This window comes from Euwallacea fornicatus, chromosome 9 (genome assembly GCF_040115645.1).
Source record: "Euwallacea fornicatus isolate EFF26 chromosome 9, ASM4011564v1, whole genome shotgun sequence".
Taxonomy (NCBI): Eukaryota; Metazoa; Arthropoda; class Insecta; order Coleoptera; family Curculionidae; genus Euwallacea; species Euwallacea fornicatus.
The window spans coordinates 70,711-93,529 of NC_089549.1; the positions used below are offsets into that span (position 1 = coordinate 70,711).

General features: G+C 35.2%; 2 protein-coding genes across 5 annotated transcripts; both read left to right on the forward strand.

Moving 5' to 3' along the window:
* The first annotated feature begins 2,164 nt into the window (after nucleotides 1–2,164).
* Nucleotides 2,165–15,923, forward strand: LOC136340934 (ATP-binding cassette sub-family C member 4-like). 4 transcript variants are annotated; one of them, XR_010732404.1, is made up of 15 exons: nucleotides 5,603–5,773; nucleotides 7,513–7,898; nucleotides 10,150–10,260; nucleotides 10,351–10,687; nucleotides 10,742–11,260; nucleotides 11,310–11,643; nucleotides 11,694–11,909; nucleotides 11,991–12,220; nucleotides 12,280–12,513; nucleotides 12,570–13,148; nucleotides 13,210–13,360; nucleotides 13,415–13,642; nucleotides 13,701–14,409; nucleotides 14,467–14,809; nucleotides 14,894–15,923. XR_010732404.1 is itself a non-coding variant. In XM_066285412.1 (14 exons), exons 2-14 carry the CDS (start codon nucleotides 7,825–7,827, stop codon nucleotides 14,738–14,740), a joined length of 3,996 nt encoding a protein of 1,331 aa, XP_066141509.1. In that variant the 5' UTR covers nucleotides 2,165–2,558; nucleotides 7,513–7,824; the 3' UTR covers nucleotides 14,741–15,923. The 4 variants fall into 4 exon arrangements, 3 of the variants coding, with proteins under 3 accessions (XP_066141509.1, XP_066141508.1, XP_066141510.1); XM_066285412.1 differs by lacking the exon at nucleotides 5,603–5,773 and adding an exon at nucleotides 2,165–2,558 and having other exon boundaries at nucleotides 14,467–15,923; XM_066285411.1 differs by having other exon boundaries at nucleotides 14,467–15,923.
* Nucleotides 15,924–16,249: 326 nt separating this feature from the next.
* LOC136340996 (ATP-binding cassette sub-family C member 4-like) lies at nucleotides 16,250–22,063 on the forward strand. The gene is made up of 17 exons (XM_066285548.1): nucleotides 16,250–16,566; nucleotides 16,624–16,869; nucleotides 17,635–17,839; nucleotides 17,891–18,449; nucleotides 18,500–18,768; nucleotides 18,827–19,025; nucleotides 19,075–19,331; nucleotides 19,387–19,506; nucleotides 19,560–19,765; nucleotides 19,824–20,268; nucleotides 20,320–20,470; nucleotides 20,527–20,633; nucleotides 20,686–20,809; nucleotides 20,863–21,170; nucleotides 21,222–21,467; nucleotides 21,520–21,680; nucleotides 21,734–22,063. The coding sequence occupies exons 1-17, from the start codon at nucleotides 16,493–16,495 to the stop codon at nucleotides 22,020–22,022; spliced, it is 3,966 nt and encodes a 1,321-aa protein (XP_066141645.1). The 5' UTR covers nucleotides 16,250–16,492; the 3' UTR covers nucleotides 22,023–22,063.
* Nucleotides 22,064–22,819: the final 756 nt, after the last annotated feature.

A 22,819-nucleotide genomic window follows, 5' to 3' on the forward strand; every position in this document is an offset into this window, starting at 1 on the left:
CGCTTCTTTCTTTCCAGAACATTTTTGTAATATGTTTCATTGAAAATTAAAATTGATATGTGTTCAAAAATTTTGCAACAAACCTTTATTACATAACAAAATTTAATCCAGTTAATCTTTCTCCCCGAGAAATCATAAATACTGAAAAATTTGGAGTATTTAATGTTTGAAATTTATTAAGTTTTGTTTCGGGAAATCGAAAAAATTGTCACATTTATATTTTAAAAACACTTCGATTATTAAAACTATTGCGAACATATAAACTATCGTATTTGAACTATCATTAAAACCATAAAGTAAATTGATGGAAATTTCAATTTGGTAGGGGTATTAACATGTGAAATATGTACAGTGTAGCTGTGTATATTTATCTCCTTCCCAAGTTGTTTTGTGTCATATCTTTCATTACAACTGATGGAATGGTCGGAAAGCAAATATGCTTGCAAATTTACATTTTGTACTTTTATTACATTCTACCTGGTTCTGCGTAAACGATAAAAATTCCAGACTTAAACTAAGTCTTGCAGAAAATAAATCTTTTATTTAATTAATATTTCCTAGTCCTCGAGATATTTAAATAACCGATTCGAAATTGTGTGTCGAAAATTTAATGCTCTGTGCCTTACTATGTTAATCAACTCGTGGACACATGTTATTAATATGATAGTATTAATAAGCAGACCGCATTATAGGAACATAATGCTTTATAATAGTAATTACAACCTGCTCGCACACTTCTAAAACGGATCTAATTGGCATTCCGTGCAGATAGTACATGGTATGATCATATAATCTTAAATTTGATGCATATAATTTCGAAAACGTTTTCGAACTGTTCTGATAAAATTAATAAGTTGGCTAAACGAAGCTGAATAATAATCTTTCCGCGACTTTCATTATCAATATGTTATCTCTAATGGGTTTATGCACCATCCGAGATGCATTTAAAGTAAATAAAGAAAATGCACAACATGTTGCAAAAGTGAATTGATTTAATGTGTCTGGTCTGAAAATGTTCTATTTCAAATACAAATGCGACCCAATTAAAGATCCTATTGATCGCCCACAAGTGACTATACGCGCCGGCTTATATCCTGATTCGCCCGGCATCGTTCCGGGAGCAGTTTCAAGTCGGCATTTAAACACGTTCCTCCAACGCAATCGACGAAATAATCAATCCGCTTTAGAACTCGTTATAAGCAACTTGAATGGGATTTTTAGATCTTTATTAAACTTCCTCAATGCTAAAACGAAGTTAAAGTTGAGACAAAAAAATTACAGTTTTTTTCCCAGGAAAATCTCTGGTTAGTTTCAGTGCTCCAATTTGTTTTCTGGTGTTGGAAAGTCAAACAGCTAGTAAATATCGCTACAGTGTCACATCATCCAATTACTTTTCTCTCTCACCCAAACTAAACAGTTCTGCTCTGAATGTAATGAAAATTGCTTTCAACAGGATGCTTAATTCTATAGGAACATGATTCACACTCGAGGAAGGAATCTGGAATTATTGATTTAAAACAGCAGCTGTTCCATTTGACTTTTATTTCCGAAATCGCTTCATATCTCTCACGGATGGACACAGCTCACTTTCCTGATTATACCCAGTCAAACACTCAAAACGATGATGGATGTGCCACGATGCCAATTAGGCTCTATTAATGTTTATCGTGCATTTTACAAGAGCTTAATAACGAGTTAATGACCGATTCAATTAATGCAAATTGTTTTTTTTACTTCTTTCGTTTGATAATAAACACAAATAGAAATCTACGGAATTCATGGAGAGTTTTGCAATAGTATTTTTTGGGATATTACTGATTGAGAATTAAAGAGTTATCACTATAATTTGACCAAAGAAATTAAACAAAATTGAAATCATAAAATCCATATTTTTATAGTATGTATATAACAATTTTTCAGATATAAAAAACTGGGATTTGTACATATTGCACCACTCTCTATGTAATGCAAGTCAACTTGCATATACAAAACGATTTAATTAAACTGGACCATCATCAGACAGTATTCAAATACTTCCAAGAAGTGGTACCGGAGATTCAAACTGTTTATGCAAATGGCATTTGCTTCCAACCCACTGGCAATGACAGGAGAACGCGTCTAGCATACGTAATCCGATTAGACAAAAATGGGCGAAATGTTCATTTCTATTAGTTTTCAGCCCTAAGTACCGTATATACCTATAACCGGAAATTTCTGATTGCATGATCAGTTAAAGCGTAAATTTACAGCAGTTGGTCAAACAGACCTTCCAAGTAATATCTATGACGGAAACTGGGGATTTATGAATCAAAACTGCAAATTCATCGTCTTGATGCTAAAACTCTTTAAACAAATATGTTTCCGAGATAATAGATAACAATTATCTGAGCTCATTAAAAAGTGCAATTTCGGATGGAGTCTTGTCATTATAGCGAGCGAGCTGACGGAGTGGGCGGTCGTACTATAGTGCTGAGTGATAAAAATAGTGTCGTTAAGATTTTTTTAGGCGATACTTGAGTGAATTGATAACTGTGTGTGCCTGCAAAAACGAGAAGTAGGTAAGTACCCGGCTCAAATAAGCGATTCGTCAAAAAAGTCCTTGCGGTACTCTTCTTATAATAGTGATCATGCAAATATCTACATAATAAAGCTGTTTACTGTAAGACATATGTTGATTCGACAAATATTTTGAGTTTCTCACCGTTTTCAAGGCCATACCAACAACTGTTGATAACAAATGGTTTTTGCGCTGATTTCATCTGATCAAAATAGTAAAATAGGATTTTTGTAGGCATTTTTATCACAGCTACAATTTCATATTGAAGGGTTTATTAGGCCAATCTTGAACTAATTAATAATATCAATACTTTAAACGTAAACAGTGATGATTAACCAACGAATTTTTCCAAAATAAGTTTTTGATTAACTGAAAAGCGGTCAAGTAGATACCTAAAAATTATAAAGTTGAATGAAGTTGATAAAAATGTCAAAACCATACAACGCCCTGATTGTATATAGGAATTTGGCCAATTAACGTCACCAAAAATGGAATTCTCATTTTAATCTGTTACTATAAAATCGAGCCCCTGGACTATTCCAAAGGCGTCAAACAACAAAAGACATTGACATGCTCAGTATAATTTTTCAGTTTTTCGAAGTTTTGGCATCGACGGGGAAGATGTTGACATATAGTGTGACTCATTTGTTTTGGAATCAGTCTCTGAAAAGTTTATTGATTGTGCGATTTAGCTTGGATTTTTTTTAAATTATGAAGCTTGATAAATTGCACATTTTCAGCAAAAATGTCCTAGTTGATATAAAATTCAACGCCTATTATGACAGTTTCTAGGAACAAAATTTTAATAAATCATATTAGCGATTTTTTTAGAAAAAATCTGTACACGCCACTGGATTAACCACCCCTGAAAATGAGCTTGTACAAAATTTTTAAAACAAATTTTGAGTAATAACAATTTTGTAGAATTAAAAATACACACTAGATACTTACTTACATCTTCTTATACTTTCTCTGGGCATATTAAGGATCTTAGCTAGCCATTCTAATACTATTTCGAGGATTGTCGTTAAAATATTGCAAAATTTGGTTATTATTTAGAAAAAGTCCACGACGTCCATTTTGCCTCGTTACTTCGACTTAACGGTCTATCTAGATGTCTGATGTCGACTTCTACATTCTGCCGCAGCTTCTGCTGCCGTGTGCACTCACGTTGTCGCCAACAAAACGAAAAATTTCTGTTTTTTCTCTTACACTTAAATTTTACATAATTATAATAATTAATAATTTAATTTGTATTAAGCACAAATAAGTTCTAATATCGATATTGATGTTTATTTCGTTTGTTTGACAGGTAAACACTTCACTTGTTCTCCATAGCCTACTATGAATTTTAAAAAATAAATAAGTGCTAAGGGTGAATTTTTAATTCTTCTACAAAATCGTTGTTACTAAAAATTTTACAATAAAATTTCCCACAGACCCATTTTGAGAGGTGGTCAATACAGTGGCGTACACAGATTTTTTCTAAAAAAATCGCTAATATGATTTATTAAAATTTTGCTCCTAGAAACTATCATAATAGGCGTTGAATTTTACATCAACCAGGTCATTTTTGTTGAAAATGTGCACTTTATCGAGTTCTATAATAAAAAAAAATCCGGGCTAAATCGCACAATCAATAAACTTTTTACAGACTGACCCCAAAACAACTGGATCACACTGTATGTATCATAGGAATGCCTACATTACGAATTTTTAAAATCGATTTGAAATTTTTTCAATCTTTGCTAAATCGTGACTAAATTATTAGGCTAAATAGAAACGATCAGAGAAGTTTATAAAGTGTTCCGTATTATGAATAAAATAGTAATGAGAAAACGTGATAACTTTTTTATATTGATGTAGGAAGGGTTGAGATGTATACATCAACAGAGCTGTCAATTTTTAAAATTTATTTGAAACTCTGATTTTTTCTAAATTGTGACTCGAAAAATGAGACTAAATAAAGATGGAAAAGAAGCATTATGACATATATCGAAAGACGGACAATACAAAATTGAATTGTCAAAAGTGGTTCCAAAGACAGTGTGGCATTTTTAAAAATTTTCTGGTATTTTGTGTGATTGTGCTTTACTTGTGAACTATTCTGGATCAATCTTTAAGTAAAATCAGCCACTCCAAAGCAACTTTTTTACTTTCCTACATTTTAAAGGATTATGAATGAAGGATATGACCGATTTTCGTCATATTCCAATTTCTGAGCTTTTACACATTTATGTGTTTTTGAGTTTTTTGAAGTCAGTCACCTCTGGACATTGCAAACTAAAGCATCCATTCTGATATATGAACACAAATACAATATGATCTTTTTATGTCTATCAGCCAAAATTTTCTTACCTCATTTTTAAATTTCAAAGATTTCTAAAGGTTGTAAATGGATTTAACTGTAAAGTTAAGGCTCGTTTGAGTCAGGTCTTAATGTTTTGAATTCAGGGTCAAATGATTTAAAACTTAAAGGCAGGAAAATCGGTTCGAGTAGAAACCAAAATTCGTCCAGCCACTTCAGACTTACATCTCAATTTTAGTATCGTTAAATCTATTTCAGCGGGTTTTTTGCAAGGTTGCCGCTGATCATAAAGCAACAAGAAAATAGTTAACAATAATTTCCTTGGAACTGTGGAAGTGTGGTAGTATCTATTTAAAATACAAAAACAACGGAAAACATGAAGTAAAACAGTTTTTTCAATTTTCATGAGCCATTTAATTGCACTGATTGGCTCATAAATCATTTTTTTTTATAAATACTTAGGTAAAACAACTAAATCGTGTTTAGTTTGTTCTCTTTCAGGAGTGATTATCCTTTTCTGATCTAATTAAAAAAAAAATGTACTCAAAAATCTAAGTTTATATAACTTTACCAAGAAGATAATTGCCATAAAACCATGGAACAAGGTCAAATTATTGCTTAGTCTTATTCGAAGTTCGCCAGTGCTTGATTTCTTGGCATTAAATCGGACAGAATAGATTGAAGACATGGCAACACCGTATTCAAAGAAGATGCTGGCTTTGCGGGTTTTTTCCCATATTCATCATAGTCCGGCAGTCGCCGGCAACACGGCAAGGGAAACGGGTAGTGTTAGGTACAACAAGCGGAACCACATATACTTGGTAGTAGTACCTCGATGCGTGATCTCGGAGTTTCAAAGACCGCAAAGAGTTTCGTGCATCAAAAGCGTTCCTGATAATTACTTAAAGGTAACGAAGTTAAATAAATCTGAATTAAAGTGGTACAATAAGCATAATTTTTCTGCTGAAGTAAAATTTTTATTCAAGTGATTTTAAAGTGCATATCGATTTCTAATTGTGCGTGAAAGAGGTACGAAAATCGCCGGAAAAATCGCTGTGTCAATCTCAAAACGGAATACTTTTCTAGGTTCTCATGTTTCAGTATCAATTTGTGTTCATCCTTGAGGTGACATCCAGCGACGTGTGTAATTGCGAAGTGATAAGCAATAGGACCATAAAATTGGTACTGGTAATCATTTCAATAATACCTTATGCCGCACGACTGCTATTACGGCAACATTCGTATTATTTAAATGAAAAGCGTATAAACATTTGATGTTTTCGTAATTGGTCGAAGGTCGTATCAGTTATGTGGTTCTCGCTAGTCACTCTCATCAAATCAGTAAGTTTTGACGGCATATTCGTTGAAATTGTACGCCAGTATTAAAAGATTAATTAAGACGAACTAGTTCATTTTTATAGAAGAAACACGAAAATGACACTACTTACCAATAATAATTGGAAAATTTTATTGGTACCACGAAGGAAAAAAATACTTAATTTGGCAAAACGGCACTTGGAGTTTGTCATGATAGGTGGTTGTTTTATTACACTACTAAGCAAAGCGGCTGCCTATAGCGAGTCTAAGGACATTTATCACCCGACCCGGACATGGTAACTGGATATTGTTATACACCATTAAGTGATTAATCGATAAACAAATTGCTGTTACTTAATAACAATAAATGTCTATGTGATTTTATGTGAATTGTAGTTGAGACTACAATTTGAGGATTTGAAGCTGAAGGGGTTCTAGTAATGACAAAGTAATCCTTAATAATTGTATTTCACAAAGTTCTTCTGTTATGATAATCATGATTGTCAACTTTTATAATTTTATAACAAAATTACTTAGCAATGTATTGATATTAAGTAACAGCAATTTACTTATTGATTAATCACTTAATGGTGTATGACAATATCTAGTTACTATGTCCTTTGCCTTATACAAGTTTTCTATTAATGACATACATATTCACAAATATTGCTGCATCATAATAAAATACCCTTAGATCTGCCCAACCTTAGATTCACCAAAAAACAAAACGATTTTTCAAAAATTCCCAACTACCTTGACCCTAGCCAGCCTTAACCTACATATACGCATAGGTAACTTTGTAGCATATATATAGGTTTATTTTCTCGAAATTGTCATCTCAATTCAAGAATCAGCAGAGCCATGTTGGGTAAGAAACTGAGATTGTAATATTTATCCGAAAACTAAGCAATTTTTCGACACATTTTTAATTATCTTTGGAACCACACCACTGCAACAGCAATAAATTTTCGAGTACGTTCATATTCTATACATTGCTCTCAATAAAAGTAAACGGAGGCCTGCCTCTATTTCATCAGATTTATTACTTGAGTGATCACCAACGCGCATTTAATTATATGCTTTCATCGTCTATTATCGCTTGAAATCCACTGTTATCGAAACCCTAACAATATACCACTTAACTTTTAGTGGATATCTGACGTTAATTTTAATAAGAGTTCCGAAGAATTCGATTGCATCATATTATCAAACAGTTATAACAAATGCCAGAGCGTATTAGCACTGAAAAATGTACGTGAGTTGACATAGTTTTGTTTGATTAAAATGTTATTATGAATAAACATTTCATTTAAGGAAACTTCTTTTTCAGACTGCCCTTTTCACCTGTATTACAAAAAAGACTGATTTCCATATGCTACAAACGATCTGCTTTGGCTGAAAACCCAATAAGCAATTCTGGGCGAACCCTGGTCGTAAATCTTTTCGACTTCGTGTTAAATTGCAAGAGGCACAGAGGAAGGAAGAGCAAAACAAACACCAGTTACAGCTGTAAAAATACCTGCTGCAGGCCAGACTTCATCATCATCGAACTCGTGGAGAATATATAAATAATTCTCAAGCGTGAAAAGTTTCACAGTCCAAAAAAAGATTTATCTTCCATGCTAGTGACTTCTTGAGCAATATGGATTTTACTGAAGAACATGTAAATCCAAACCCGAGGGACAAATCCACGCCCCTGGGATTATTATTTTTCACGTAAGTTTATTCACGAAAATCATTAAGTATATTCTACCTAGTACGAGCAGAGGTGTATCATTACAATGTCAAGATGAGCCTTTTATTCATGCCTTGCTCTGAAACCCAATATTTAATCCCCGATTTGAATAATTCTCTTTTGTATCGATAATGCCTGGCTGATTTTAATACCGCTTGATATAATCGACCGAATATCAGCCCACACAAAGAACATTTTTATTTTTAATAAGGACACACTTGAGTCTGGTGCTCTTGAGAGTCCTTAGACATATAATTTAATAATCGTAAGATAGGTTTACGTCTCTTACCAATTATAATTATAGTGGAGACTGTCAATACATTTGGTGTAGTATTTTACCGAGAAATGTCCATTGACAGATGTTGAGACTGGCCCATAAATATATTTTTTCACCTTAAGTCGTAACTCAAAATGGACCAAATGGTCAGTGTCAAGATTTCCGATAAAAGCTTATGTTTCTGGTGCTTTACAAAGCGTAATTTCAAAATTACAGATGATGTTTGAGTCGGAAATAAATTTCAAGGAATCGATAAGTTATGAGCAGAAGAGTTTTGCCAAGGAATTTTAATGTGACGCGATGATGGACTTTTACACTATCGTATTACGGGTAGAAATTTACGACTTTTCAGTAATCCCTGACGCTATTAAGTATAACGAACGCAAGAAAATGGTTTTAAAGTAGTAAACTTCAAAGGGAATTTTGCTTATTCTGCATATTTATTATGGTTTTCATAAATTTAAATCCGGCCCTGATCAAGTTCTATACAATCTCTGAAACATTCTGCTTTGTCTAACATCTTAAAATAACTCCTGCGCTTTTATAGTTAAAGTAGGAAGAGATAAATTTCAAGAGCAGCAGTCTTCTGCTTGTGGTCAGGCAGATGGTTTGATTTATGTGGTTTTAAAAGGGAACTTAGTTACTTAGGCTTTGGACCCTGTCTTTGATAAGGGACGTAGTATACTATACATGGATATACTATAAGTGTTAAATTTATCTTAATCTCAATGCCTCAGATATTTTCTATCTTTTTTTTTCAAGTTACGAGGCATTAGCGTAATGAAAAGTATTATAGCGTATTGTAATGTATTAATTCTTAGAGGAATTCGTGAGAGAATGGAAATTATAGCCGTAGAATAAAGCTGAAAGTCCTAATAGAATTACAATTGAAATGCTTAGGAATTGAAAGGTAGCTTGTATTTAGAAGCATATTTGGCAGGGGGTTTTTATATGGTATTTGTAAGGCCTAAAACACTACATACAACACATGTTTGTGTAATATTGTACTTCTGTGGGGTTATATGTATAATGTAACGTAATATTATTGAAGTTTCACGCTCAGAAGTCCCAACCATCAATTTTCAAAACGCTGCGTTACGAATCTTTGTACCATAGGAATTCTTGTTAATTTATGGACAATTCCATCTTAGGTTTTGATAATTATAGTTATAATGTGCAAAAATATGTTTTAAATAAAAAAAATTGGATCTTACCCACAAACTTAACTAAACTTTTCAAAACCACGCCATATTGATGAATCAAAAATAACAGCTGTCGCTGTCGCGGGCTGACAAACACAGATGATAGCCCTATAATATACGAAGTCCACCTCATGTTGCGTCATTGAGTGTAGTGTATAGGCATTTATAAAAAATTATTATTAAATTTTTGTTCGCTTTCAATAGTTATAAATAGGATACCAACAAATAAAAACAGTAGAACAACGTACACAACGTATTAATAACATATCAAATTATTGTAAAATTATATTCACGCATGAAATCGCACTTCTGGAACATGATAATAATCAATATTCAAATATCCCTTCTTACCAATCACTGCGTCTACGCTATTGTTATATATCTCCCATTTTTTAATAATAATTCAAATAATTAGATGCATATTAAAATAATTAAAACACGTTAAAAAACTTTCCAAAAAATAACAACTAAACATTTCAAAACAAACCAGTTGAAATAAAATTTCTATATAGGGATGGTATAATGCCATAAAAAGGCTGTCACGTGTTGTATCATCACAAGTAGGCTTAGGGCATCTCCGACTTAATATTATTTTTTATTGATTTTAACTTTTTTTAAAATTAATAATGTACAAATTAATATGTATTATATTATATGTATACAAACACACATTCCCTGGAAATTCTGTGAAATCTGATTAAAAAGTGAAACATATAAATTTTATGAGTATACCTGAAAAAATATATATTTTAGATACACTTATGGAATGTTCAAGAGGGGATACTTAAAAACTTTAGAAGAACAAGATCTCTACAACCCCATTAAAAGCGATAGGAGTATGCTTTTAGGAAATAGATTAGAAAGGTATTTAAGTAGTTACATCGTTATTGGTTAAAAATTATCTTGATGTTTTCCTCTGTGACTAACTAATTTTAATAACCCCGTTATATATAGAGTTTGGAATAAATTATACGAAGATGCAAAGTTGAAAAACAAAAGACCCAATCTTATATGGGGCATCTTCAAGACGTTCTGGCCCGAGTACACCATCCTGGGAATTACCATTGTCCTGATGCAGGCCTGCAGTTTGATCCAGCCTTTAATGTTAGGAAACCTCCTCGCTTATTTCAGATCAGATTCTACAATGACCAGAGAAGATGCCTTGATATATGCCGGTGCAATTTCATTGTGTGCCTTCTTTACGGCCTTGCTCACTAACCAGTACATCATGGGTGCATTCCATTATGGGATGAAAATCAGGGCGGCGGCATGTGCCTTGATATATCGAAAGGTACTTCCCCAATTGTCTTTCTTTATTAATCACTACTGATATTTCTGGTCTTAGTCTTTAAGACTCAGCAAAACAGCTTTAGGAGACGTTGCTGCAGGAAAGATCGTCAATCTGCTCTCCAATGATGTGAGCAGGTTTGACTTGGTTACCATTTTGGTACATCATATGTGGGTCTCCCCTCTCGTTACACTAATCATTATGTACCTCATGTGGATCGATGTGGGAATGGCGGGAATTTATGGCATTCTCATAGTTTTTATTGTTGTTGCCATTCAAGGTTACACCGGCAAACTTTCTGCGATCTATCGAAAGGCCACAGCTTTGAAAACCGACGAAAGAGTCAGATTGATGGACGAAATTCTTTCAGGGATTCAAGTAATTAAAATGTACGCGTGGGAAAAACCGTTCGCCAAACTGATTAGATTCGCCAGGAAGGCGGAATTGAAGATCATCACCAAATCTTCTTACGTCAGAGGCTTGTATATGGCCTTCAACTTGTTCACTACGAGATTGGCCATGTTTGCAACCCTCCTTACCATCGCCCTTATGGAACAATCTATCACAGCGCCAAAGGTACCAATTTCTACTTGCACCATCATTGCTACAATACAACTACTTCCAGGTCTTTGTAATTATGTCTTATTTGAACGTAGTGTGCCAGATAATGTCTCAAATGTTCGTTCGCGGTATCTCTGAAATGGCCGAATTGATCGTGGCCATTAAACGTCTAGAAGAGTTCATGCTTAATGAAGAGTATGTGCCTCACAGTCCAAATCTTAACGGAGATTTGGCAACCAAGCATTCGGTTTTGCTGGAAGATTTGACGGTGAAGTGGAACGCCAAGTTGTCCGATAACGCCTTGGAAAATATTTCCATGAACATCAACAGGGGGGATTTAATCGGCATTATCGGACCTGTGGGCAGCGGCAAAAGCTCCTTGTTACAGACCATTCTAGGTAAATTCTGGGCCGTTTTTAAAGGAGGATTTTAATTGAGGTTTTTACAGCTGAATTAGAGTTGGTCAGTGGTAAAATTCACGTCAATGGAAAGGTTTCTTATGCCTCTCAGGAGTCTTGGGTATTCGCCGCCACAGTCCGGCAAAATATTCTCTTTGGTTCACTCTATGATAAGAAGAGGTATCAAGACGTGGTGAGAGCCTGTGCGTTAGAAAAAGACTTTGAGCAGTTTTCCAATGGAGATTTAACCATTGTAGGAGATAGAGGTATATGATTTTTGACACTTTACAAATGTTAATTAATGAATCGTATTGCAGATTTCCATAAACAATAAATTTAATTTTCAGGAGCATCATTATCCGGAGGTCAAAAAGCACGAATTAACCTTGCAAGGGCTATCTACAGAGACGCAGATATTTATCTTTTAGATGATCCCTTATCTGCCGTCGATATTCACGTAGCTAAACATTTATACGACCTATGCATCAACGGGTATTTGCATAACAAAACTCGTATTTTGGTAACACACCAAGTACATTTTTTGAAAGACGCCGATAATATTATCATACTCAATAATGTAAGTCTTATTTTACAACTTAATTTTTATTAGCAATTTACTACTACTTTTGACCTTAGGGCCGTATTGAGAATGAAGGGACCTTCAGTAAGTTGTCGGAAAGTGAAAATCTCTACGCAAAGCTTTTAACTACCGAAACGGAAATGTCGGAAGAGGAGAAACTAAAATCCATAGAAATGGCGAAGAAAGACAGAAAGATGTCGGTTAAGAGTATTAAATCTCTAGTAAGTGCAATGAGTGAGCTGAGCATACCCGAGGCCCTTTTAGTAGACCAGGATGAAGATAGAGAGGATGTAAGAATTAATGTTAATAATCACCTAACATTGGCCATTACTAACGGCAATTTCAGGAGGAAGAAAAGCGGGAGATCAAAATGAAGGACCTGCAAGAGGAGTCGTCAAAAGGCAAAGTAAAGGGAAACCTGTTTTGGAAGTATGCCACTTCAGGTGGCAACATATTCTTCGTCCTCTTCGTGTTCCTCCTCTACTTGTTGGCTCAAGGAACTGCCATGAGTGTAGATTACTTCGTCAGCTTTTGGGTGGCTATCGAGGATTACAAAAACTCTAATCAATTGCCGATTCATCTGCAAGAAGTCCTCAACAACTCTAACTCTAGCGACATTGCAAAGACTCTCAGAGCAGCCCCGTTCCTCTTTCACGCGGTAGAGTGGGAGAGAAATCTGTTCTTGGACATCTACGGAAGTTTGATAGTAAGCCTGTTCGCTTTAGCACTACTAAGGTCGATGCTGTTCTACAAACTGGCTATGATTAGCTCGCAGAAGCTACATGATAGCATTTTCTACAGCGTCATTAATACTGCCATGAGGTTTTTTGACACTAATCCCGGTGGGCGTATATTGAACAGGTTTTCTAAAGATATTGGGTCTGTAGATGAGCTGCTTCCAAAAGCTATTTTAGATGCGTCTCAGGTAAAATTTAATTAATTCTTATATCCGAAGTTAACTTACTAATTATTGAATTTAATTTCAGCTCATTCTCATGGCCTTAGGTTCAATAATCTTGATCACAGTAGTAAAACCAATCTTTTTGGGAGTGGTGGCAGTAATGGGTGCCATATCCATGGTGTTTAGGCATGTCTACTTGAAAACCTCCAAAAACATTAAACGGTTGGAAGGAGTCAGTAAGTATAATACTTGGTGGAGTTTTTCTGGTATAACTATTCAAAAAAATCTAGTGCGCAGCCCTGTTTTTACTCACTTAAGTGCCACCCTTACTGGCTTAACCACTATCAGAGCATTTGAGGCCGAAAATATTTTGCGGAACGAATTCGACAAGTATCAAGACGGCCACACAAGTGCCTGGTTCATGTTCATCGCCGCCAGCTCCGCCTTCGGCCTCATCATGGATATGCTCTGCTTTACCTTCATTTCCCTGGTCACCTTTAGTTTCCTAATATTCAGCAGTAAGTTCTCAACATTCGTTTGATCTCTTAACATATTTCAACATTCTCATGGGTCTAGAAATTAGTAGTAGTGACGTGGGTCTCGCCATCACCCAAGCAACTTCCCTTACCATGATGGTGCAATGGGGACTTCGCCAGTCAGCTGAAGTGGCCAATCAGTTGATGTCAGTTGAAAGGGTGTTGGAGTACAAACAATTGCCCCCAGAAAAGCAACCGGACAAACCCATTCAACCTCCCAAAGAATGGCCTCAAAGTGGGATGATTAAATTTGAAAATGTGGGCTTGCGCTATGATAGCGAAGGAGCCTTAGTGCTGAAGCAATTGAGTTTTAAGATCGAGCCTAATGAGAAAGTGGGCATTGTAGGTCGAACTGGAGCGGGAAAATCTTCACTTATTTCGGCACTATTTCGGCTCGCCTCCGTAGAGGGAAGCATCAAAATTGATGAAGTGGACACTAATGATGTGCAGTTGGAACAGTTGCGCTCCAAGATCTCCATTATTCCTCAAGACCCAGTGTTGTTTTCAGGGACCTTACGCTACAACTTAGACCCATTTGATGAATACAACGACGATATGTTGTACAAAGCCATTGAAGATGTGGAATTAAACGATCCTGCCAACATAATCAATCGATTGGAGAATCGAGTTATGGACAGAGGGGCCAATTATAGTGTCGGACAAAGACAACTCATTTGCCTCGCCAGAGCTATTATAAGAAAGAACAAAATCCTTATGCTGGATGAAGCCACTGCCAATGTTGATCCTCAGTAAGCTTACTATATTACATATCAATTTATTTACTTAAAAAAAACATTTTTTTTAAGGACTGACGCCTTGATTCAAAAAACCATCAGAAAAAAGTTTTCTGATTGTACAGTGCTCACCGTGGCCCATCGTCTCAACACCATCATGGACTCTGATAAAGTCCTGGTGATGGATTCCGGTACCATGGTGGAGTTCGACCATCCTCATAATCTCCTCAAGAATCCTAACAGCGTCTTCTACAATATGGTTGAAGAGGGCGGTAGGGCTATGGCGGAGCAGCTCAGGAAAATGGCCAAAGAGAGCTTTCAGAAACAGCATAGTCTGCCCGAATAAGGCTGGTATATAGGAAGTTTTGTCCCAAAACTCGGAATATGTTTGATTGTCAGAGTCAGAGAAAACTATGTTAGTGTTTAAAAGCTTTATTATTGATGCATGTTTTATTTATTTATTTTTTTTTTCGATTTAATTGGGAGTTAAAATTTTTAGAAATGCTCAAAGTTTAAAAAAAAAATAAAGGAGCAAAAAATAGCAACGTTGCTTGAGATTAGCTCCTCTTGTGAGTGATGTTAATGGCAGCTGTCCTGCTTTGGGTTTCATCAGGGAGCGATTTTTAACGGAAACAAAAACTTAAAGTTGTCCTGTTATTTAATTGAAATTTTTAGTTAGTTTTGGTGGTCATCACGTATATGATTGGTGCAATTTTAATTCTATCATTAAAAGAAAGCAATATGAGTCACTGTGATGGATCAATAATACTTATTTATGTAGCTTTAATGGAAATACTGTGAAATAAAGAAGGCGACATCATGTACTGATGCATTGAATTCTTGATATTACTATTTGATATAAAAGGAATTAACTGCAATTTGTTTATAAATAATCCCCATAAAGTTCCGCACTCTATCACTGTAATTTAGGTGCAATTCGAAGCTCGCATTACCTTATCGGGTAAATAAGGTACTGAATTGTGATTATTTGTGTCTTACGCGTGTACTTACGTGAAAAAAAAACGTCAAAAGGCCTTTACTTAAGTGAGAAATATTTTTTTAGCATTTTTAAAGAAATAATTATATCTAGAGTAAGTTAGTTCAGGTTAGGCATTAGTGCCAAAGGTAGGGTTAAGAATTTTCAGTTATACATTATCATTTTTCAGTTGAACTTGCAAACTGCCTAAGAGAGAAGTCATATAATTAAATTTTTTCTTTACCTTAGGACTGCTTTGTATTGTATTTTTTTTATCAAAATCAACACTAGTTCCTCGTTCGTTTTAGTACCTATATTCTGTTATATTGTCAAATGCAAGTTCTGTTTATATAAATGTTTACATTGTTTTGATAATAAAGAATAGAATAAACAATGTCTTTCATTATGTTGAACTGTTGAAAATTTACTTTAAATAGGGCATAATTGTGAATTAACGAGTAGTTAGCAGTTATCTGTGAAGTTGTTTATTGGAAAATGAATAATTTTTTTTTTCAGAATTTTAAAAGAAATATATATCGAAATTATTTTAAAATGTATATTAATTAAACAGAAGCATATATATATGTGCTTCTGTTGTTCCCTGCTCTCTGATAACCACTTTAGCGGATCAACATATACTAAGTGGATTGAATTTTTATCTTTTCATAAGAACGCATTGTCGCAAAATTAAATAATAACTATCCAAAATGGTTATTTACATATAAAGCTATTTTTTACCTATAGACTATAAAAAATTCCTAATACATAAATACTGTTATGTGACGGTATACACCGATAAGAATTTGAATTAAAAAAAAATTGCAAAGCTTCGTTCGTATTAATCGCATTCACGTATAAAGTTCCAATTCTCCTTTATACAAGTAAAGTGCATAACAGACTTAAGTAGCTATTGGGACTGTATCGGTAACATTGTAATCTACTCTATAGACACAAATTATTTATGAAACCAACCATATGAATTCTAACGAGTTCAAGCAGTTCGTCAAACCATTAGGGCGATAACAAATGAGTTTTATGATAGTAAACAAATCGTATCGTCTCTGAAAGGGCACCATATCTGACGTTCATTCTTAGTGTGACCTTAGTTCAGTGTATCACATTATGGAAGCTCCGTTTAAATTGAAACTTGAGAACCCCGCGAAGAAAGCTAATTGCTTTTCGAAGATCTTTTTTGTGCAAGTATTTGTACTTTTTTGTAATCATAAATCTGCAAGTTCACTTCCTGGTTGTAGGTGGGTAATACCTTTATTTTATACGGGAACCAAAAGGCTACTAACTCTGACAGACTTATATAAACCTCTGGATAGGGACAAGTCTAAATATCTGGCAGAGAAACTGCATCGAGCTTGGAGTGATGAGATGGAGAAGGCTAGAGTGAAAAATTATAAACCTAAATTGATCAAAGCCATTATCAAGGCTTTCTGGAATCAGTATTATTTGTACGGGGTTTATCTGTTTATGGTAATAATTTGTTTTAGGTAAGTTAAGATTCACGTTTCTGGAACTTTTTTTTGAGGAAAATGTAATTCTTAACGATACGGCGGATGGTTATCTAACTCGCATTTAAATTTCTACATATATTTTGATGATCCCTTAAATGTATATATGTACATGGCACCACGGGCCTTATTAGTATTTTATCTATCAACAATTAGCTCTCATCTAACTTTTCAGACAAATCCTTATTTAATATAGTAGAATTTATCCATTTGTTAATAATTATTTTTATCGGCTCTAAGGTTATTTTTATATATTTGTTTATTTTTTATATTTCTTTTATTTATGATTTTTTTAAATGAAAGATTGTGAGTACGAAATCAAAAACAATTCAATTTTCTATTAATAATCAAGTTTTAGCATTGTTTACATACTATTTAACAGAGTTTATATTGAATTTTTTATGAAATATGTAGCTGATTTTCTTAAAACCTAAACTATAGATCTTAAATCGCATGAAATCATTAAATGTAGTTGAGAAATATTTTTAATTTGAGATGTCACATTACCTCTCATGTCATTTCAAATTGTTTTAGAGGGTTGATGCGACGCGCATAAGGATGAAATTCGGAGATAAAAATTTGTCTTCTTCAAAAACTGTGTTAACATATTTTAAGAATTTTCCGACAAATCCTTATTTTTCAAGGTTAAGAGGGCTCATGTTTTCTTTGCATAACCCTGTATGTAGTCCTCTAATAACCCATACTCGATCTTTAATTTAAATTAATTTAAAATTGATTTTTCAGAACCCCTCAACCACTTCTTCTTTCTTGGATGATAAGCCAATTCGGTGATAGTAAAATAAACGATAAAACCGCCATGTATAGCTCAGCTACCGCTTTAGTCCTCCTTTCATTCGGGGCAGTTGTTCTGCAGCATCAGGGCATTATTGGGAGTCTGTGTTCGGGCATGAGGCTCCGAGTTGCAGTTTCTAGTTTAGTCAACCGAAAGGTAAACTCTATCTTATCATCGCTACGGACTTGATCATCTGATACTTTCAAGATCTTAAAATTGAGCAAGAGGTCTATGGGTCAAACAGCCGCCGGCCAAATAATCAACATCCTCTCCAACGACTGTCAAAGATTTGATTCTAGTGCCTTCTATTTGCATTATCTGTGGATTATGCCCTTTCAAATTGCTGTTACCACTTATCTTTTGTGGAAAATTTTAGGCATTGCCTGTATAGTAGGACTAGGATGCATGATCTTTTGCACTATCCCTTTTCAGGGTTATTTAGGCAGTATTGCTTCGAGATGGCGAAGACTTACTGCAAAAAGAACAGATAACAGGGTTAAACTTATGAGTCAAATAATAAGCGGCATGAAGGTGATTAAAATGTTTGCTTGGGAGCTGCCTTTCGAGAAGTTAATCAAAGTGTTACGGGCCAAGGAAATTAGTGTGGTATCCAAATCCTCGTATCTAAGAGGGTTTTATTTGAGCAACATGGTGTTTTTGGAAAGATTGACCCTTTACTTGACCCTTGTTTGTTATACCTTACTGGGAAATAATATTAATGCAGGAATTGTGTTTTCTGTAGCTCAATTCCTAAATATTCTGCAGCGTAAGTTTTTAGGCAACGTAGTTAAGAAATAAAATGTTATAATTTTTTAGTGGTTACTGCAATTATGTACCCAATGGCCGTTAGCGTTGGAGCTGAAACACTGGTTTCCATTAAAAGAATCGAGGAGTTTCTTCTTTTGGAGGAAAAGGAGGAGTCACCAATAAGCCTTGTTGAATATGAGGGGATTGAAGTTAAAACAGCAGTGGCTTATTGGGTGCCAGAAAATACGATTTTAAAAAAAATTAGTTTTACGGTGCCTAAAGGGTGTTTGTGCGCGGTCATAGGCCCTGTGGGCGCAGGCAAAAGCTCCCTGTTACAAGTGAGCCAGTTTTCTTGCCTCTGTGATCATATTAATCATATTAATATTCTCTCGTCAGATGCTTCTAGGAGAGCTGACTCTTACCTCTGGGAGTGTGAGAACAGGGGGAACCATTTCCTATGCTTCTCAAGAGCCCTGGCTCTTTGCTAGCTCAATAAGAAACAACATCCTTTTTGGGAAAGACTATTGTAAAGAACTCTATAAGAAAGTGACCAAAGCTTGCGCCTTGGCCAAGGATTTTGAGCAGCTGCCTTACGGTATTAAAACCCATTACTCCAGAGTTTTTGGCTATTCTTGTTGATTTAGGAGACCAGACTTTCGTAGGAGAAAGAGGGGTCTCTTTGAGCGGTGGTCAAAAGGCCAGAATCAACTTGGCTCGAGCCATCTATAGGCAAGCAGATGTATATCTTTTGGATGACCCGTTGTCGTCTGTCGATACACATGTAGGCAAGCACTTGTTTGAAAAGTGCATCGTTAAGCACTTGAAAGGGAAAACCCGAATTTTGGTTACTCACCAATTGCAATACCTCAAGAAAGTTGATCTTATTATAGTACTCTATGAGGTGAATGCCCAAAAAATGTATTATACTAACTCAATAAAAAACACTGTATTTTTAGGGAACAATTGAGGCTTTAGGAAGCTTTAAACAGCTCGCAAAATCTAATTTGGATTTCATCAAATTCTTGACCATCGCAGAAGAAGTTGTGGATGATAACGAGGTTGAGATGACTAAGGAAGTTCGTCGAATATGTATTGACGTTAATTGTATAAAAAAAAAATTATATTTTAGAGTACAGGAAATCTTGAGACATCTCGAGAACAGAATGGTCAAGAAGGTAAGCAGGAGAAAACAGAGGAGTTTCAGTTTCCTGGTGAATCACCACTTTGGTCATATATAAAATCCGTCAACAGTACCTGTACTATTACTTCTTTAATCGCTGTATTGGTAATTGCTCAGATAGGCTGTAGTGCCTGCGATTTATGGTCAGCTTTTTGGTATGAGTTAATAATCATAAATTATATTATCGCAAGAAAGCACATTGCTTTGCATTAGGTCCAATCAGGAGGAAATGCGTCGTCTAGAGGGTACTCAAAATCAACTCTTAGACTCTTCCACTTCAGGCGCTAATATTATTTCATATTCCTATGCCTCTCCTGCATCCAATGCAACATTCTTAGGATTTCCTTATGACTCTATTTTCGATCAATTAAATATCAACTATCGACTCCATTCCATCCTAAAAGCGCACATTGCGATGTCCATTTACGGCTTGCTGGTCGTTTTGGTCATCTTGTTGACAATAGCCAGATCTATCCTGTTCTTCAACGCCTCCATGAAAGCCTCAAAGAACATCCATTCGAGCATGTTTCACAGCCTCTTGCAGACTCCCATGAGGTTCTTCGATGAGAACCCCAGTGGTAGGGTTTTAAACCGCTTCAGCAAAGACATAGGGGCCATTGACGAGATTCTGCCTAAAGCTCTGTTGGAAGCTGTGCAGGTAAGTTTTTCTGGCAGTTACGATATAAATTAAATTTTATTGTGCTTTCAGATATTCCTGGTTATGTTAAGTAGTTTAGTGGCAGTCACTGTGTCCAATTACTACATGCTTTTGACTATTTTGATCCTTGGAGCTGTTTTCATGAAGATGCGTTCTTGGTACATGGCCAGTGCAAGAGACATAAAGCATCTAGAGGGGATTGGTAAATGGAGGCTTATAGGATATATACACGCACTTAATTAACGCTTGAAATTTTAGCAAAATCTTCAGTTTTCTCGCATATAACTTCATCCTTTAGAGGCTTGGTCACTATTAGAGCTTTCCAAGCTGACCAGGAGCTTATTCACGAGTTCGACGAGCACCAAGTAAGTTTAACTAATGTTGAGTTTGAGCAAAATAAACATTTGTAGCTTGTAGGACGTCCATACTGCGGCCTACAACCTCACAATTCTCTGTAGTGAGTTCTTCGGATTGTGGCTAGACATCATCTGTGTAGTCTTCATAGCTGTGGTTTGCTTTGGATTGTCCGTATCGGCGCATCGTAAATCTTCGCAACAAGCTTAATATACTTTCATAATTTGCCTTCTCATGCAGTGGGATACGTGACCAGTGGCAGCATGGTAGGTTTGGCCATTTCCCAATCGTTGATCCTGACCGGAATGCTGCAGTATGGAATGAAACAATCTGCTGAAACCATCAACCAGTTGACCAGCGTGGAACGCGTGCTGCAATATACCAAACTGGATAATGAAGGACCTTTTGACACGTCTAAAAGAAAACTTCCAGTGCTGCCCTGGCCCAGTTTTGGCAGAATACAGTTCAGAAATGTAAGCCTATCTTATACAGATGAAGATGGGCCTGTGCTGAAGAACTTGAATTTCATTATCCAATCTGGAAAAAAGGTTAAATTCATATTGAGAATGTTATTAATTCATATTAAAAAAATTATGTAGATTGGTGTGGTGGGTCGCACAGGCGCAGGCAAATCCTCCTTAATTTCAGCTCTATTTCGCTTGGCACCAATTCAAGGTCAGGTGTTAATCGACGATTTAGACACTAAAAATATCGGCCTCACAGATTTGCGAAAGAAAATTTCCATTATCCCTCAAGAACCGGTACTTTTCAGCGCCTCATTGAGGTTCAATTTGGACCCTTTTGAAGATTTTGAGGACAAACAAATGTGGAGCGCCCTAGAAGAAGTATACTTTACTTATATGCCTATAAGCATTTTTTTATAAACATGCATTTAAGGTGGAACTAAAAGAAATGATACCTACCCTTGATTTTCAAGTAGCAGAAGAGGGCGTTAATTTCAGTCTAGGGGAAAGACAACTCTTCTGTCTGGCCAGGGCCCTTTTGAGAAACAATAAGATCTTGGTTTTAGATGAAGCTACCGCCAATGTTGATGCAATGTAAGTTATCAACCTTCGCACTGAAACATAAAAAAAATTACCCTCTTACCCAGTACTGACGGGCTCATTCAAAAAACCATAAGAAGGAAATTTAAGCAATGTACTGTAATAACAATCGCTCATCGCCTTAATACCATAATGGACTCGGATAAAGTCTTGGTGATGGACAGAGGACATATAGTAGAATATGACCATCCGCACAGACTTCTCCAGCTGCCTGAAGGGTATTTTACCAGGATGGTAATGGAGACTGGGCCTGCCATGACTGCGCAGCTGAGAATTGTGGCTCAGAACGCTTGGAGTGAGCAAGATGGTGAGGATGTTGAAAGTTCAAGATTTTAATGCTGTAAATTTTAAATAAATAAAAGTGTATTTTATTGTAATGTTGCTATTATTAATCCTCAATTCATTCTTTAAACTAACCATTCAAATCTCCGTTCAAATCTTTCTATATGCTTCAAGTTTCTTGATTTTTTTATATTTGTCTCGCCGGTTTTTAAAAATTAATTCGCACAATTTTCGATTAAAGTTGTTCACAACATTTTGCTAGAAAATAGCTGGAAATGGGAAAAATTGTGAGTTATTTGTGTTTTTCAATTAATTATTGTCGTAAAGGTCGGAACGATCTTACCGAATGTATATCCATTTTCCATTCCTTTTTAAACTTATTAACGATTATTTTGTCTTAAAATGCTTGAAAAATGATAAAAATTTCATGTATTATAAAAAAGATTCTAATAAAAATAGTAGTTTCTAGACTTTTAACGCATTCGGATAAATCAAGTTAATCGGATTGAAGCAAAAAATACACACTTTTAATGGCAGCTTTTAACTTTTCATTAATGCTTGACAAACAGGGCAATATCGCTATAAAAAAAGTAATATATGAAAATTCGACCATTTTTGTGCAACAACAAAACTGAAAAAAAATCAAACCTGAAGCGCACAGCACTGCGGAATTCAAAACATAAGAATTATAAGTATTTTCCAATGACGATGTTAATACGATTTTTTTCACTGCGCGATCTAAGTATATTTTGTAAAATTACCGTAAACTTACCTAAATTAAATACAAATTAAACCCGAAATATTAAAAACATGTCATGAAACATAGTATCAGTAGTGACGTTTTATTTGAT